The sequence below is a fragment of the Megachile rotundata genome, chromosome 9 (genome assembly GCF_050947335.1).
Source record: "Megachile rotundata isolate GNS110a chromosome 9, iyMegRotu1, whole genome shotgun sequence".
Taxonomy (NCBI): domain Eukaryota; kingdom Metazoa; phylum Arthropoda; class Insecta; order Hymenoptera; family Megachilidae; genus Megachile; species Megachile rotundata.
In genome coordinates, this window is record NC_134991.1 from 16,172,739 (window position 1) to 16,190,910 (window position 18,172).

General features: G+C 28.4%; 4 protein-coding genes across 6 annotated transcripts; 1 reads left to right on the top strand and 3 right to left on the bottom strand.

Moving 5' to 3' along the window:
* Window positions 1-59: 59 nt before the first annotated feature.
* On the bottom strand, window positions 60-2,622 carry fzy (cell division cycle 20 protein fzy). 2 transcript variants are annotated; one of them, XM_076535318.1, is made up of 8 exons: window positions 2,495-2,622; window positions 2,201-2,389; window positions 1,985-2,121; window positions 1,793-1,884; window positions 1,418-1,706; window positions 1,053-1,350; window positions 631-947; window positions 60-535 (listed from the first exon to the last, which is right to left on the bottom strand). In XM_076535318.1, exons 2-8 carry the CDS (start codon window positions 2,311-2,313, stop codon window positions 207-209), a joined length of 1,575 nt encoding a protein of 524 aa, XP_076391433.1. In that variant the 5' UTR covers window positions 2,314-2,389; window positions 2,495-2,622; the 3' UTR covers window positions 60-206. The 2 variants fall into 2 exon arrangements, with proteins under 2 accessions (XP_076391433.1, XP_003707890.1); XM_003707842.3 differs by having other exon boundaries at window positions 2,201-2,617.
* Window positions 2,623-3,539: 917 nt separating this feature from the next.
* On the bottom strand, window positions 3,540-8,903 carry xmas (RRM_XMAS2 and SAC3_GANP domain-containing protein xmas). The gene is made up of 3 exons (XM_012296049.2): window positions 4,837-8,903; window positions 4,465-4,746; window positions 3,540-4,381 (listed from the first exon to the last, which is right to left on the bottom strand). Exons 1-3 carry the CDS (start codon window positions 8,763-8,765, stop codon window positions 3,820-3,822), a joined length of 4,773 nt encoding a protein of 1,590 aa, XP_012151439.1. The 5' UTR covers window positions 8,766-8,903; the 3' UTR covers window positions 3,540-3,819.
* A 297-nt stretch (window positions 8,904-9,200) lies between these two features.
* cdc14 (cell division cycle protein 14) lies at window positions 9,201-16,116 on the top strand. Of its 2 annotated transcripts, none has more exons than XM_012296045.2 (9): window positions 9,201-9,630; window positions 9,742-9,959; window positions 10,044-10,309; window positions 10,391-10,691; window positions 10,778-11,147; window positions 11,227-11,568; window positions 11,639-11,764; window positions 11,983-12,426; window positions 13,252-16,116. In XM_012296045.2, exons 2-9 carry the CDS (start codon window positions 9,911-9,913, stop codon window positions 13,292-13,294), a joined length of 1,941 nt encoding a protein of 646 aa, XP_012151435.2. In that variant the 5' UTR covers window positions 9,201-9,630; window positions 9,742-9,910; the 3' UTR covers window positions 13,295-16,116. The 2 variants fall into 2 exon arrangements, with proteins under 2 accessions (XP_012151435.2, XP_012151437.2); XM_012296047.2 differs by having other exon boundaries at window positions 12,007-12,426.
* por (Protein-serine O-palmitoleoyltransferase por) lies at window positions 15,000-18,093 on the bottom strand. The gene is made up of 6 exons (XM_003707865.3): window positions 17,871-18,093; window positions 17,593-17,785; window positions 17,283-17,499; window positions 17,095-17,201; window positions 16,814-17,016; window positions 15,000-16,718 (listed from the first exon to the last, which is right to left on the bottom strand). Exons 1-6 carry the CDS (start codon window positions 18,091-18,093, stop codon window positions 16,276-16,278), a joined length of 1,386 nt encoding a protein of 461 aa, XP_003707913.2. The 3' UTR covers window positions 15,000-16,275.
* Window positions 18,094-18,172: the final 79 nt, after the last annotated feature.

Sequence of the window (18,172 nt, forward strand, 5' to 3'; positions counted from 1 at the left end):
AATCCATGTTTTATAAAAATAATATGGAAACTGACACTTTTATAAAAATATGTTGGTACTTCCAGGTACTAAATATTTTAAGTTTATTTTAAATATATTGATAAATAACAGGAAATTATACTACAATTCTCTGTTCATTAGAGAAGAGGTCACTATGTTTTACACATTAAAGATAAATACAATATTTTATTTCACGATAAACAAAATTATCGTATGGATTGCTTAAGTCTATACGCGACAGATTTTATTTCATTAGTTTCCTTTTTTTTATGAGGATCAGGTTGGAAGCATTTCCACAGTCTTAAAGTTTCATCAGCTCCTGCACTAAGTACTGTAGTACCATCTGGAGACATTGCTAAATGTAAGACACGACTAGAATGACCTGTGAGTTCTGCAACCTTCGTCATTGCCGGGTATTTCCAAATAGTTAATTGATTTTGTGCATATCCATGGCCGGACACGATTTCTTTATATGTCGTAGACCATAGTAACGAACATACCTGTGATTTGGTATCTATGGTATTTAAACATGCGCCTGTTTTAAAATATACAGAAAAAACGTACTTTAATTAAATTAATGTTTTTATCATAACATAATATGTGAATTTACATAATTATTCTATCATTTACCGGTATTACAATTCCAAAATCGAATACTTCTATCAGCTGTACCACCACCACTAGCGAGAATATTATTTTGCCATGGACACCATGCAAGTGCTTTCACAGCTGCTTGATGCTGGTTTAATGAATAAATCGGTTGTGTGTGCGTATGACTTTGTCCAGAAATCGAAGGCCATATTTGAAGCATATTATCATTACCGCCACTTGCTAGATATTTTCCATCAGGTGACCATTTCAAGCCACACACTTCTTGAGCATGTGCGTTAATCGTCGATATCAAATGATCCCTTTGTCTAACATCATGATGCACTATTTGTCCTGCTCTATATAAAACGAAAAATTAAAACTTACTTATGTATTAAATAAATTTTTATTTTTTTTAACTTAAAAAAGAATATTAAATTTCAAGTTATTGTGAAAATTCATACCTGCATCCACTGGTCAAAACATATGAATTCCAAGCAAGAGAACCAACTCTGACTGCATGACCATTCATTACACGTACCCTTTTCATTTGACTACAATCCCATAGTTCTGTATTTCCTACTGTGGTACCTACTGCTAAATAAGGACCTTCTTGTATCCATGCAACAGAGCAAACATAATCATTGCCCTCTAATTCAAATAATTGTTCAATAGTTCCACTTGCAGCATTCCATAAGTATACATTAGCACCTAATGCTACAGCCAAAATATTATTTTCTGACCAATCAACTAGATTCAAATCTGAAATTATATTCACAATTTTTAGTCTCATTATGTAATACTATGTATTAATTACTAAAAATCATACAATAATCATCAACAATTTCTGGCGCATCCAATATTTTATCAGGAGTTTGTGGTATGTATCTTGTAGAAACTTTAACACTTGCTGGTGTTTTACATTGACTATATATAACTCTCAGTGGGTTTTGATAACCTTCTGGAGGAGCAGGTGCTTTGTTTTGGTAAGATAAAATTCTCATATTATTAATGTCACCCCCATGTAAATTTTCACCTATAAGCCGCTGCATTTCTCTTTTAGAAGGACTCGTATTGTCAACTTTTTCTTCATCTTTTTCTGCATTTGCTTGTTGAATCTAAAATTGATAAATTTTATATTTAATAAAACTTCATTACCTTTAAATAATAAATCTACAATACACACATATATATTTATACATACCTTATAATAACCAAGATCAAAATTAGTTGTTGATCTTGAGGGTATAAATCTATCACCACCATTAGGTGTTTTAGTAAGTGCAGAAGTACGACCTAATTAAATGACAGTTAAAAAGTTTCATAGAAATATTTGTTTTGTACAAATATTATTATTTTACTATAAATATTTCAAATTATAAAACTAATATCATACTTGGAGATTTTTTAGAACCTTTAGAAGGTGTTTTTTTTGTTCGAGAATCATTCTTTTTCGTTGGTGTCTTTCCTGTTGTAACATTTGCGAATGATGCATTTGCAGTCTTTCGTGACGAATTAACACTAAGATTGATGCTTTAAAAATAAACAATTATACTGCTTAAAAATGTATTAGTTTTAGTAATAAAAAAGAGTAAATAATAAGTAGTTATACCTGGAATTAGATGATTCTAAACATTTTTTCTGCCACCGTGGAAGCGGTCCTTTAATAGCTTCATCCATACGAGTTAAATTATTTATTTCTTTCATGTACTTTAAATGAGACATTATAAAGATAAATAATTAAAAAATATTCGTTTTCAAGTGTGTATTATCAAATCTATCGTACTGAGATGAAATAAATCTAAAACAAAAATTTTATGGCAAACTTTTTGATGCTATCGCATTTCTAATTACTGAACTAATTTATTTTTATATTAAATTTGTTGAACAGTATATTTAATCGTACAAAAGCAAATGTGCTATTAATATATGTAATAGCAAATAAAATAGTATAACTTTTCACTCAGAAAACACTCAATTCTTTGATCGCGTATTTAGCATGTTTGAAACGAACAAAATACTCGACATTTAAAATGTCCGTTAAAATTTAAAGGTCTCTGTATATCATTTTTTCCCATAGAGGTCACTGTCGAAATAAAGGTAGATTTTCAAATTTTAATACTTATAGAACTCGCAGTTTCGCCGCTAGATGGCGCCACAAATTTTCTCCATAAAATGACATTTTTTTTATTTTCTTTATTAAAGCTTCATGGAAATTTTTTTTACTTTATTTTGGTTCTAATGCGATCACATAACACTTTCCGGGCCTCAGAAGTACTCGAAGTTCGCTAATTTTCGAGAAAATAGCATTTTTATGTTTTTGTAGTTCCAACTTTCACCGCTAGATGGACGCCAATTTTTTAGTCCATGAAATGGGCTATTTTTCTATTTTCTTTAATAATGGTCCTAGCGGGCTATAATTAGATTCGTTCGATTCCGTAGGCGACAAGGAACAATTTGTATATCTCAGAATTTCGGAAAAGTCCCTAGTTTTCGAGAAAATCGAAATTTTAGTTTTTCGTAGTTCCGCCGCTCGCCGCTAGATGGCACCACCTGTACCGTTTTGGACCGAGTTCTACAAAAATTGATTTCCTGGCTTTATTAGGCATCAAAACGCATCAAACCCTAATAGAAATTTGTTTCTAAATGCCTCAGGAACCATACTACGTCAACAAAGTGCCGAAATATTCATTTTTTTATTTTCCTTATATGCGTGTTCGGACCCTCACTTTTTAGGATCAGTTTTTTCGGTGATTATTCGTTCGTGGCAAGTCCGATTAAAATTTTTTTTTTCTATGTCCATCTGGATGTACATACGCATGTGCATGCAAAACCTGACGAGAATTGGTTGAGTGATGCAAAAGAAAAACGCGGACAAAGAAGTTGCAAACTCAAGTATAAGAGCTTTGCTCGCCTTCGGTTCGCTCGCTCAATAATGTTATAAAAAAAAGTTTCCACACTTAAGTATTTATTCAAAATCATATATACAAAATGTTATGTACAATTTAAATGTAATGTGGATAATTTCATGAGTATTCCATAAATATTATATTTCACACTCATATTATACATCATATTCAAAAAATTATAATTTAAGAATTTACAGAAAAAGATTATTATGTATTATTTATAATGTGTCTTATTTGTTAACAAATACTGTAAAATACAATAGTCTTTGAGGCACTGTTACAGCTATAAGAAAGAAAAGTTAGGCATTACATTTGTACAGTACTAAATACACTGAGTTTCACTTAACAAAGCATTTTTTAATCTTTCTTCGAATAAAAGACTTTGTTGTTTATGTGTCTTTAAATGATTTTCTACCTTTTTCGAAATACAATGTACTTTCATTATTTCACTTCGACTATTTTCACAAAATGTTGCCAGTGGTTCACATACCATATCATTTTGGTATAACTTTTGCTTCTTTACCACTGGCTCATTTAAATCATTTTCATTTTTATGTTGCCCTTTATTTTTGTTTACAATAGATTTTGTTGGTGCAAATTTATATTCTCTTAATAGATTAGATTTCAACCACCATGGCAAAGTTCGAAAGCATTTTATGTGATTCTTATTATACACTACTTTAAAATTTTTGTCAAGAAGATGTATTTTTTTCTTAACGATATATAACAAAATATCGATAAAGTTCGACATTACTGATATTCCAGGTGTAAATAATAAATTACTTAATATGTCAGAAGATACCTCATTATTAGACAATGCTTTCTGACAGTAATTTGTTATATTTTGATAAAGTGCATTATTGTCATTTATGGGCCACCCATAACTAAAATAATTATAAAAAAAATTTATGTTAATTCATAAATAAAATTGAACAAAAGTAAAAAAATATTTAATTATATTACTTACTTCCATTGAGGTAGTTTAAAAGTACACATCACTTTTTCTAATTCTGCTTTATACTCCTCATTTTTCCAAGTATCATCAAAATATTCATAACTGCATGGAAGTGCATATTGATTTCTAATAAATTTTTTTAATTCTGGTGCAAATTTTGTATACATAAAAGATTCTGGATTCAATAATATGTCTATTATGTGAGTGATTGCTTCATTATGTAAATTGATCATGAATTTGGGTTCATTTAGAGCATGTGACAATTTCTCATTTAAGAATGTGTCATTGTATATCCTGCAAAAATATTAAAATATTGTAAAATACACATAATTAAATTGGAAATAGAAAGAATCTGACAAAATAATATGTATTAAATTAAAATACCTTAACCATAATTCTTCTGTTAAACAGGTGTCATATATGTCTTGTAAGTAATCCATTTCTAATGGATTTTGTGGTGACTTATTAATAGATAACCAAAATATTGCACTTTTTGTTAACTTTAAAATTGTTTCTTCAGTTAAATTCTCCTCACGAATAACTGTATATGTTGATAAATATCCAGATTCTAATAATTCTTCTAAAATTGAATCAACTTCTTTGTGTTGGAATTCAATGTTTAAATCACCTAAGATAATAAATACAAGAGGTATAGGCATAAGCCTATCTCTAGATAGTACAGTCTTACTTAAACGTCTTGTAACAAGTTTAATTTCTTCTGAAGCTGATGCAATAAATAACAGAGCATCTGATCCTACTAAATTGTGATCATTAATCAATCCTTCAAAGTGTCTAATACAAATATGTAAAGTTTCAATGTGATTTGGATGATAAAGTTTTATGATGGGATCCATAGTATAATCATCTGGATAAATATACTGGTTCATTATCTTCTTGTGATGCCATAAGACAGGCTTATTATGTAAATTTGGCCAAGAAATAACTAGTTTCCAATAGTAATTGAAATGAACATTGATATCACAAGATTTCAAATTTTCTTTAATACCACTATAAATTATTTCTTCAATTTTCGGTAGAGATTCAGAATATGCTTTTACAATCCTCTCTTCATTTTGTTTTTTGCACATAGTTTGAATAACTAAATCTTGTCCTTTAGAATATAATAATTTTGCACAATCCTTACTGGAGTGCTTTTGTAACCATACTGGTGTACCATCTAGTGCTATTCTTTGTTGCTTTTTCTTCAAAGTATTAAGTTTCCATATATTAAAGTATTTTATAATTACTCTATTCTTTATTTTCATGGACAGATCATATACTTTTTGTACATTAATAATTTCTTCTTTTAATGTATTATCACATATTTCATGAATAATTTCGTTCAAAATTTGGCTACTAACATCTTCGCTTAATGTGTTGTAAGCATGTATTTTATCAAGCTCTTCTGTTACTATATTAGAACAACATGATTTTATAATTTCCGTCTGCAGTTTGTTTAAAATCTGTTCAGCAACTTCATTAACTTGTTGCATCTTTTGAACATGTTCTTTTTCTTTCAGTTTCAACTTCTCATCTTCTTTTTCTTGTAAAGTCTTTTCTTGTATTTCTTGTGTATGAGCAATTGTATTCTGTACGTCTTTTGACGTATTTTTAATCACATTAGTTTTAATGTTTGGTATACATGATGATGATTTTGAAATAGTTTCTACAGGCAAAAATGAGGCAGCATCATTGTTTGACACCGAAACAGACTGTTTAGAAAATATATTAGAAGTTTTAACATTTGCTGACGTTCTGTTGAATGTATTAGACGAAATTAAAGATGCATTGGTGTTACTTTCATTCATTGTAGTATTCTGTGGTTTCGATTTAAGATTAAATACATTTGACTCATTTTGGTTTTCTACTTTTGGAAGTTTCAGTGTTGCATTTGTATTTCCTTGAAATTTGTTAGTTTGTGTTTGAAGTTTGGAAGCAAAAGAAATATTGTTATCAGATTGTGTAGTTGTAAAATTATTTGTATCGGGTTCCACATTTGTAACAGATTTGAATATGTTTGTATAGTCTGCATTCATTGTGTTTTCAATATTAGTCTGATTCTTGCTAGAAGTTGATGTCAGCTGCTTGGTTTTAATTATATCTTCATCTTTAAACTCATATGGATCATCTATTAAAGTAACATTTTTGCTTTGATCTCCTGCATTAATAGAGTCAGATGTTAAATAACCATGTGAATCAAAACTATTATGTGGTTTATGATACTTATAAGATTTCTCTGGCATTTCTCCACCAGCTATACATTCTCCAATAGATAATTGTTGTACTGTTCTCTTAGATTCTATCAAATTGCATGCTCTGTCTTGTTTTATATTTAACACAGGCATAGTAAAATTGTGTCTGTTTAATAGTACATATAATCCGTCTTTTGAAATATTTAATCCTACTTGCTCACAAAAGCAAATAGCTTCATTTTCATTTTCAAAACATAAAATATCAATTAATTCGTACAATGGATATGCAGCAGTTATTGAAGCAGTTCTACAGTATGCTTTTACCAATAATGCTAATGCTTTTAATCTGACCTGACTAAAATATCTTAATAAGATGCATGCATTTAAATATGTGGTTCTTTTAACTAAATTGAAAAATTTATAATAATTACTTGATTCAAGAGCAAAATATATTTCTAATGCAAAATGAACTTCTGGTGATTTTTGAATATTTCTTGGTAATCTTTGCAAATCCCACATAAAATTGCCATTGTTTAAATTTAATAAAATAATGTATGTCCGAAATTCAGGTTCATTTTTACAACTAATTCCCTTTACTCTTAAATCATGATACATATATTTTAACGACTGTAAACATTTTGTTAGATTATCAGAGTTTATTCTTTTGTCAAATACTGATGCTTCTTCTGCACAAAGTCTTTCAGAGCATACTATGTGAAATCTAGCACATTGTTCTACTAATTCAACACTATCCGTACAACATAATTCTTGCTGTGTTATATCTTTCCGAATTCCTCTTGTTCTATCCCATAAAAAATGGTACCATTCTGCTAAATTTGTTCCTTGTTGATCACAAAGATTTGCTATTTCATGAAGTAAGTAACTCATAGTCATCTTTAAAGATTTCACTGGTCTTAGTTCATGTGCCATTGGTTCTTCTTGATCTGCAGAAGATCTAGAATATTGTTTAACTGCTCTTGTATGATTTATTTTATATTCAGTACTTTCAAGTAGTTCATATAATGCCACTTGTCTCTTTGCCTCACGCATAAGACGTTCTTTCTCAGGGCACATATCAGGACATGTTCCAATCATTACTTTGGCTGCTGCTAATGTATGAGATTTAATTTGTTTCATTCGCATGAGTCTATCTCTTGCTTCTAACACTTTATATTTGTCTTCAGAAGTATATGCAGGTTGTTGAATTATATTTTGTAGTTCCTCAATAGTAGCATTAGGTAATAGATCTGATATTTGGCTATCAGATTTGAGTTTTTCAGATTTTATAGTTTTTTCTGTCCTTGTTGTTGATTTTGATATACTTTTTGATTGTAACATTTTACCTTTTTTATGCAAAGTTCCATCAAAATTATCTCTATTATTTAAATTATAATCCAAATTTACCATACCATCTAACTCAAACTTAACTTCTTCTTCGGGTGATTGAAAAAAGTTAGTTACAATTTGTGATACAATATTTTTTTGCATATCTTTTTTCTTCGTAGGAGATTTTGGCGAAGTACACGATTTCATCCAGTCTATACTGAATTTTTCTCCTAAATATTCACCACATTTACTATAAGCCACATTTGCTTCCTCTTTGGTAGCATAAGTCACATTAATTACTTGCTTTTTAGGACGAATGGTTATTTTCAAAATATTTCCAAATTGTTTAAAATATTCTTTTGCTGATACTTTTGTAAGTAAAGATTGTGGTACATTAGTGCATGTTAATGAGTTTTCTGAATTAATTTTTGTAACTTGTGATCTAGAATTTTTCTTTAATTGCTCAAACATTGCAATATCTTTAACCGCTTGGGCAAATACATTAACTGCTGGTTTATAAGAATTCCTTGTTATTTTGGGTTTATATTGTTTTTCGCAAATACTTGATTGAAAAATGGGTGTATTTTGATTACTAGGTTGTGAAACTGCTACTGGCATAGCAAAAGTAAATGTATTTTTTTTAACAGTAAAATTATCCAATGCTTGACTTGAATTAACCTCAGAACTGATAACTTTAGGATGGCTAAGTATATTCGGTTTCGAAAACACGAATGTTTTCAAACTTCCGTTTTCCGTTGAAACTGAATTTGCCTGTGAACTTTCCTTGCACTCCATCGTTACTTTTCTTCTTTAGGTATAATACATCTATGTTAAATACCAAACTGTCATTTTATACGATGTATTCTCCATATCACTGATATATATAAAACCATCAGTGGACTATGTATACTATATACATATCAACACGCACTGTCTAACATATACCTACTTTTACCTGGTGTTGTTTGAACATGGTGTGGTTAAGTTACTGCCGTTATTTATAACGATGTTATCAACATTGAATCAGAATAATTACAAAAAATTCACAAGCATGGAATTATTATATATTTGTTACTTGAATATAATAGTTGATGCTAAAAGACAGTATTAAATAAATATTATAATAGCAATTATAAGTAATAAACTGAAGAAAAAACAATGTTCATAATTTAAAGAGAGACCATTTTTCTCGGCTAGAGTGCGCTGTTTTGCAATTAATGGAATAATCGTTGTCTAATCCATGCCAAGCAGAAACAGATAAAATTGTTGACTAATTGCGTTGTAAACTTTAACATTATTTCTATTTAAGTTATAATCTTTTTATACAACATTAGTGAACATTTTACGATGTTTCTTGTTGTAAAAATTAAATCAGTACATTATTATCAGTTTAATTTTGTGAGAGCAACCAATATGGCAGTGTATTCGAAAACTACCTTCTGCTCCTATGGTGGATAATGATGTTGTTATATATCAGGAATAAATATCTTATTAATGATTTATAAAATGGTGATGTGCTAATAACAAAAATACATTAAATATTATTCATGTATTAACAAATACTTGAATGTATATACAACCGGAAGAGCTGTACAACGCAATCGATCGGCCATCACCGACTCTCAATTGACCAAGTTTGAATCTTGTAACGGTCGTGCAGGTGAGTGTAAGGCATCTTGTAATATAACAGACACCTCATTTTTGTATATAGAATGTTCTAATTACGAATTCGTATTTATTAAATATGTCATAAAAGTATAATTATGTGTAGGTAAATGGATGCAGTTTACCTTTACTACACCCACTCCTAACCTTCTGTGTGTTTATATTTATGATCTCTGATTGCATTAATTAAATTGTATCCTGTGTATATCCATAACACTGATGACACACTTATTTAATTGTTATTCACAGCATCAGTTACTAAATAAAAACTAATAATGGAGGAAACAAATGACGTATTAGTATGTGCAACAGAATTCATAAAAGGTAACATATATAAAGATACAAATAATATATATTGTTTGTAATTTATTTAATAATAATTATGTTTTTTCAAAATATTTTCTTTAGATCGGCTTTATTTTGTGACACTGCGGACAACAATAAAACCAAAAAGTACTCCAAACACCCATTATTTCAGTATTGACGATGAATTAATTTATGAAAATTTCTATGATGATTTTGGTCCATTAAATTTGGCTATGCTATATCATTATTGCCAGAAGGTTAATAGAAAACTTAAAGCAGTAACTTTAAAAAAGAAAAAAATTGTACATTATACAACAACAGACCCTGGAAAAAGAGTTAATGCTGCTTTCCTCATTGGAAGTTATTCTGTAAGACACTTATCAATTATTTATAAATAATTAATGCATCATCTACTCGTGAATATAATAATGTTAATCCACATTTCTTAGATATTGTATTGTAAACGCACAGCAGAGGAAGCATATAACTGTTTGACAAGTAGCCCAAATAGTCCACCATTTATTATGTTTCGGGATGCTTCTGTTGGTACACCATGGTATCAAATATCATTAAGCGAATGTCTTAGCGCTATATATAAATGTCATAGACTTGGATTTTTCAATTTTCAAGATTTCTGTGTTAAAGAATATGAATATTTTGAAAGAGTAGAAAATGGAGATTTAAATTGGATTGTCCCTGGCAAATTCATTGCATTTTGTGGACCATATGCTAAATTTAAGATAGAAGATGGTAAGTTTTTGTATTGTATTTACGAATGTTGTAGTACTATTATATATATTTTTCATTTTGTTATTTCTATTTCTTTTTGTTTTCAGGATACCCTCTTCATGCACCAGAGTCATATTTTACATATTTCCGTTATAACAATGTTACTACTATTATACGACTTAATAAAAAAATTTATGATGCTTCAATTTTCACAGATGCAGGATTTGATCATAAAGATCTGTTTTTTGTTGATGGTTCAACTCCAACGGATTCAATTATGCGACAGTTTCTTAAAGTAGCAGAAAAAGCATGTGGTGCTGTTGCTGTACACTGTAAAGCAGGACTTGGTAGAACTGGTTCTTTAATAGGCTGTTACATTATGAAACATTATCATCTAACAGCTCATGAAACAATAGCATGGATAAGAATATGTCGGCCAGGTTCTGTCATTGGGCATCAACAGGAATGGTTAGAAAAGTACGTATCTTTATTAAATATTAGGTTTAGGTTTAATGTTATATTTGAATTGAAAAAAGTGATCAATTTTATATCTTAGGAAAGAAGCATTTCTTCATTCTTTATTGAAAGAACCATTACAATGTCAGAATGGAAATCCAGTGCATAAATATGGAATATATTCTATAATTGGTAGACCTAAGTCATCATTTTTATCTAATTTAAAAGATGGTCATGTGGTACAAGATAATGTTTCGGGAAAAATGCATCGTGTCGATGGAATCACATTTCATGACTTCAAACGTACCACGGGTGCTAGTACAACGAAGTACACAGCTTTAACAGAGGGTGATAAATTGAATCAACTCAAAGCTAAAAGAAAACGTTTGTTGACAAATCATGCTCCTATTAATACAAGTACTGGACCATCAACAGTAGTACAGTAAATATTATTAATTCAAGTTGTTATCATTGATAAAACTGTTATTAATCAATGTGTATTATGTTTTTAGCCCTTATTTAAAACCATTATTACAAACAAGAAGTCAAAAAAGTGCAATCAATACAATAGTAGGAAATAAAGAGAAGGATCCTACAAAAAAACTTGTTCCTAGACCAACTACAACTTTTACTAAAAGGTCAGTAAAATTTTCTTTATTACATAATAATTTATTATCTTTGTTTGCATTTATTATTTGACCTTATCAGTTCTTTCATTTTTTCTTCTTTCCTATTATCCAATGTTTTTCAATTTTTATTAATATTTTCTTTTGTGATAGGGCTCTGTGACTGTAATAAGATCAATCTGCTTGTCATGAAACTGTTGCATGTTATACAAATTAATAGAGAATTGTAGTTTTTCTTTTACTAAATATTATAGAAATTGGATGGCCCGCAGTAATACCTGTGATCCACCTCCACGTCGTGTTAAGTCCACCAAATCAGCAACACTCATCAATAATATCAATAACAGCAGCAACAGCAGCAGCAGTAATAATACCATCACCACCACCAGCATCACTACTACCACTACTACGATCACCACCACCACTACTACTACTACAACTACCACCACTACGAACAACAGTAATACATCTACCAGTATTCCCGTTATCTCAGTATCTATACCGAAACCGTCGGTAACAAAGGCCAAGATGACAAAGCCTATAAGAACTTCATGCATCGCAGAAACCCGTACTACAAATGTGTCTACAAACAGTTCGGTCACGCAACCACAACAAGGCACAAATATGATCCTCAGGTCTGCAGATCGAGTAAATCGCTATCATTCTTTAAGACAGTAAGTCTCAGTAACTGTTACTTCTAAAGTTTTGCAGAGTAACAGTTATATAGCTTCTTTATGAAATTCGCCAATTTTTGATCGATAAATTTGATGTATTGATAATTAATGCATTGCATATAATACCAGATAAAAATATTCGTTTACTATTTAAAGCAGAATAATCTTTTTTTTTAATTGAATCAAGCAATTTGAATATTTTGAGAAGCTAGTAATACTAAATTACTTGTAAATTACATAGTAAAATAGACCTAGCTTTTCAAAAAAATTCAAATCGTTTAGTCATTTTGACATTTTAGAAAAAATTATTCTCTTTTAAAGAGTACATGAGTACTTTTATTTGCTATTGTGTGTTGTATATTATAATGAATTTTTAGCAATTTTTGTATTCTGTAATTAGGTTTATTACATTTAATTCGGACATATGTAAATATGATTTTAATTTTATGTGTACATATATTATGTATAAAAGAATGTAAAGTTATATGTAAACATTTCACATTATTTATCATTGGCATTAACTTGCATGTATCACTAATGTTCTATCATTAGTAGTCATTGCATGCACTAATAAGAAATTATCATTTAACGCATGTATGATATTTAAAGTTGTACAAGATTTTGACAAAGGATATTAAAGCAATGTTATGTACAGTATATATTTTAAAAAATTTGATATACTATGAATATATAAAAAGAAAATACTTTTTCACTAAATTCAGTTACTGTCTACACATAAAAACCGAGTACATTATATTTAAAGCTTCGTATAAGTAGCATTGAGATGGCTAACGAACCATTTCCATTTCTTTCTGTGACTTGCAGTGCACGCACGAGCAAAACTTATAAAACTGCATTTATCAGATGACTAACCGATGTTCTAAGTGGCATTGAAAAGGACAATCCAGTAACTCAAGTCTCTCCACAGCGCAGAAGATCTCATCGTTTAAATCCGACCATTCAGTAAAAACATTTTATTGATCTTCAATCCACAATTCAAACAGCTATTGCTTTTATCACGATTAATGAAGAATAGTTAGATCACTAATCATCATCAACTTTTTCAAAGTAGTTATTTTGTGCTTATAGTTTGGATTATAAGTTTCTCATGCGTAAAAAATTGATGGCCTACAATGGTTTTTAAAGTTTTTTTTACATTTTGCGATGCGTTGAACGATCGCGGAAAAAATTAATATGCCTTTTTATTAATCGTACTTTTGCTACATTAAATTTCTGCTGGTCAGAATAAAAATGCTATACAAATAATAATTGATCGTACAGCGTATCGCTGTCCAGCAACAACCTTTAGTATGCAGTAAAAAATAGGTTAAAATTCAGTTAAATTGAAAAATTGAACATACTTGTTATAAACAAAAAATTAAAGTATGCTGAAACTTATAATCCTAATGTACATGTATTACTTATAGTATGTAATTAATATGGTTCATTTATCTTTACACACGCAAGGTAATATTTGTAGATAAACATAATACCTGCTCATATAACTATTGAATTATAGAGGAATGTTATGTATTATACAGATTTTTAAATTTTGAGTTGACAAAATAGTTTATAAAAAATCATGTGACGCGTATAATATACTTTACTAAGAAATTGCAATCATAGTATGATGAAAGTAAATTTAATGTACTAAAAATGCTATATGATATTAAATTGCATAATTATTATTATGCATAATAATTTTAACTGTGTCTTCAGACTTCTTTTATTTGAAATGCAAATTTTTAAAAATATTATACTCTTTTACTTACAGTTCGTCTTCATTGTTTTACAATGATTTTAAGACAAAACATATCAAGAAATGTGATCAAAAATAACATTAGAATGTACAAATATTTTATGGAGTATAATAAGAGTTTATAAACATTTTTCTTCGATGTTATTACAAAAAAAAAGAAAGAAAAAAAAATGTTTAAATGGAATACACAAAAATGAAGTAAAGCGCATATATAATACGTATGATTAATTATTTTAATATTATATTGATTTTATGCAAATATAATAATAAAAATTTTAAATGTTCACATTTCTACAAATGATCCGAGGATACAGTTAAAAAAACACTTTCTTTTTAAAATTTTGTGTACAATGTAAATAATAATAGATGTTTAATATTTAAAATATCGTTAAATACAATTATAAAAAGAAAACACACAAGTACTGTTTTCAAATTTTTATAATTGCAGTAGATTTTACAAAGCAATATATATATAGCCTGTTGTATATTTTTTAGTAACATTTTTCATTTTTAATGCTGCTTTTTATTTGTAAAATCTTATCAAAAATTGTTCCCACGTGTACTTATAAATTGCTTTAGTACATAATTTTATACTATGGTTGACATTTAAAATATTACATGGCATATAAATAATACTAATTAAAAAAATGGCTTTTATAAACATAGCTTTAAAAATACTATGCAAATAGTAATGCACTTTAAATATTTTAAAAATTTAAAAGAAATTGTATAAATTTTATTGTACTATTAACGATGCTAAAATTATCATTGAAATATGATTACACCCGATATTATGCAATATAATTTATGTACATTTATTTTATTTTTTGTCAGTGTAGAATATGTAATTAAATTAATAGATATGTCAATATTGATATATAATGCGGATAAACATAAATTTTAATTAATATAGATTTCACCCAAAAGAATATATGGTTTATGTGAATAATATATTGTGTGTATATATACATATTGAATGTATATGTTTGTATACATAAGAACAAATAAATATTTTAATAAATTAATGTATTTCATAAAGAAATGTCAGCAATGTATATTAATGAAGATATTTTAATAATATAAAATGACTCGTTATATGTTAAATTTTAAAGTATAATATTAAAAAGGTAATACGTTTTGTTTAATAAAAAAGAATTACTTATGGAATTGTACATTATATATCTGTTTAGTAAGAATTAAATTTGTAATTACAAATTATAATTATTACAAATAACATTTTTTACAAATAATTTATAATCATGAGAAGGAGCTGATCATAATATTATGTATAAAAGCGCTTACTGTACTGATGATTGTCTAATATTAAACAATATCGTATAACGCATTAATTACGCTTTCGTGACAGTGTTAGAAAAATTGTATATTTACAATAGTAGGTACATTATTATTAAATTAGTAGTTAATCGCATATGCGTGTACGTATGTGGTGTGTATGGATGAACATATACATATACGTGTGCACGTGTATGTGTGTATGTAAACACATGTTTCAAACTTTTGCCTTAAATATGTAAGTAAACCTGTAGAAAAATTCTTTCGTATATTTTATACAAGAACAAATGAGTAGTTAATTCTAAAGTGTGTTATTTTTGTTTTTAACTTGTTGTAGAGTATACGATACATTATGCTGTAATATATAGTATACTGTTGTGTATTGGTATATTTTACTAGCATCAAAATCAAATTGCAAAATTAATTGTATTTTAATTAAAAGAATATTCTTATCCCCTAGTATAACTTTGTTCAAGTTTGATAACATAAGATGTCAATAAAGTATTATTTAATGAGTATAGCATATAAACATTTTAGAATTGCAATGTAATAATTGTTTAATGTGCTTTATATACACATACGTGCAAATCTACTTTATATTATGTTATAAATTTAATAAAGACTATGTATTTTACTTATTTTCAGAATTCTATGATCATATTACATCTCCTGTTTAAATTATTTTATAATTTCTGTACTTTATTCTTCCTGCCTAGATAGTGTCTGTAGATCTATGTTAATATAACATATGTGTAAATTATTTAAGATTAATAAACGTGTAATTTTTAAATCTAATATTACCTAATCAAAAAATATATGCAATATGTGGCAAACACTACCCAGTGGCTAGCAAATCCAAGTTGCGACCATTTCTCGATAGTATGAATATAACTATATCCTGTTTCTTGTAATTCTGATGTATCAAACATAAGACCTAAATATGCTAAATGAAACACTGATAACCCAGAAAATACCATATTTGTTATAAGTACCCACCAAGAATTATGAGTGTTGTATGTGTGTATACATTTATTTGTGGTACACTGCTTTGATGCAATACATGCATCGAAAATATTTGCAAGCATAGACCTCAGTTGGTATTCTACATATGTATAAAATCCGAGGCTAAGTAGAACCGCCGCCAGTTGAAAATTTAATCCATGTAATAGGGCACTTGTTAAATATGTCATTGTTACAGCCCCGAATTTTCCTAAATGTTTAATACTAGGACGGAATATGTCTAAAAATTAGATACTGATTTAAATATTCGATATCTTACAATTTAATAATGATGAATTTAAATATACGAAAATGACTTTAAATATCAATACATACATGTTTTTAACCAGAAATGCATTGGTATATTCCAACAAACAACAACATCTACAAGAGAACGTGGAAATTCAATTTTTAATGGTTTTACCACAGTTTTTAAGGAAAGTGGAAATCCTCCTATTAACAATAAAGTAGATGCAATGTATGAAATAAAATAGTGAGATGCTCGAAAAGATAGTGCATCTCTATAAGCCAATAACCACCTACATCAATAAAGCCAAATTAATACTTATTATAATGTGATAAATGATATTAAACTTTGTGAAAAAGTTTTTACTAACTTCCATGAATTATCCATAACTATCCATTGTGTCCAACAATTTGAAATAGTTAAAAATAATATGGATAAAAACATAGATTGAATGCCATAAATTATCCACCACTTACCCTGAAATATAAAACTTATCAATGATATCTTTTAACTTTATTTGAGTGAAAAAATGTATAATCTGAAATAAAATTTCTATACCTGACTGTTAACATAACGTACTGACATATAATCTTTAAATGATATCCATGGACCAAAAAGACATGTAACACCACAAAAAGTATATCCCATGTAGGTGTAAATGTTAGGCAAATCATTTGAGTCTATTTTGTCTATTGCTACACTGATTGTTTTCATTGCCATTGTCATTACTACGCTACGTATTTTATGCCAAGTTATTGGTGGCATAGAAAATTCACTATTAAATAAAAATCATAAAAGAAAATTATTCACATAAATACATTAATTGCATTTAAAGTAACAATTGTTCATAGCACATTCTAAAACTTACCAATATGCAATAATAAAAAGAGATGGTAAAAATATTCCTATGTTTTTGCAATACTTTTTAGGTATATATAGACTAATATACGAAATTATACACAATAATAGTAATGTATATAAACATTCTGTCACATAATGATAAATATTATATATACCAATCAACATTGACAGTATATGGAAAGTCTTGTGTGACACATGTTCTGTAATATAAAATTTAAAATATTGAGATTCAATTTTTTATTTTGTCACTATGTGTATGCGCATATCTATAAAAATATATCTTACGAGAATGGATGCATAATCTAAATATGATCGTAGAAATAAGTAGTGGTAAGATGTATGAGATGGTATCATAAACAGTAGGGCAGAAGCAATATTGATACAGTTCAAATAATGTTTCTCGTTCCATGTCTTCATATTCGTATTCATATTCAGTGTCTTGTAAATATTCATGTCCAACAAAATCATCTTCATCGTCGTAAAAAATTGGTTCCTCCGCATCATCCATCACAGTAAAAATTAAATTGCCGGCGTTTCACTGTCATAGCAGTTTGACATTAACCATAACACCAACTTCCTTTTTAGTT

Bases quoted from the DNA above. Each gene is read 5' to 3' on its own strand.
- fzy (XM_076535318.1), bottom strand. From the start codon at position 2,313: ATGTCTCATTTAAAGTACATGAAAGAAATAAATAATTTAACTCGTATG. The intron at 1,885-1,984 runs GTATGATATTAG...TCATTTAATTAG, and splicing joins AGGTTCTAAAAAATCTCCAA to GTCGTACTTCTGCACTTACT. The intron at 1,351-1,417 runs GTATGATTTTTA...ATATAATTTCAG, and splicing joins AGAAATTGTTGATGATTATT to ATTTGAATCTAGTTGATTGG.
- xmas (XM_012296049.2), bottom strand. From the start codon at position 8,765: ATGGAGTGCAAGGAAAGTTCACAGGCAAATTCAGTTTCAACGGAAAAC. The intron at 4,747-4,836 runs GTATTTTAATTT...ATATTTTTGCAG, and splicing joins ACAGAAGAATTATGGTTAAG to GATATACAATGACACATTCT. The intron at 4,382-4,464 runs GTAAGTAATATA...TAATTATTTTAG, and splicing joins TTTAAACTACCTCAATGGAA to TTATGGGTGGCCCATAAATG.
- cdc14 (XM_012296045.2), top strand. From the start codon at position 9,911: ATGGAGGAAACAAATGACGTATTAGTATGTGCAACAGAATTCATAAAA. The intron at 11,569-11,638 runs GTAAATATTATT...TTATGTTTTTAG, and splicing joins GGACCATCAACAGTAGTACA to CCCTTATTTAAAACCATTAT. The intron at 11,765-11,982 runs GTCAGTAAAATT...AGAGAATTGTAG, and splicing joins ACTACAACTTTTACTAAAAG to TTTTTCTTTTACTAAATATT.
- por (XM_003707865.3), bottom strand. From the start codon at position 18,093: ATGGATGATGCGGAGGAACCAATTTTTTACGACGATGAAGATGATTTT. The intron at 17,500-17,592 runs GTAAGTTTTAGA...TTTATTTAATAG, and splicing joins CTTTTTATTATTGCATATTG to TGAATTTTCTATGCCACCAA. The intron at 16,719-16,813 runs GTATGTATTGAT...TCTAATTTTTAG, and splicing joins GCATTTCTGGTTAAAAACAT to ACATATTCCGTCCTAGTATT.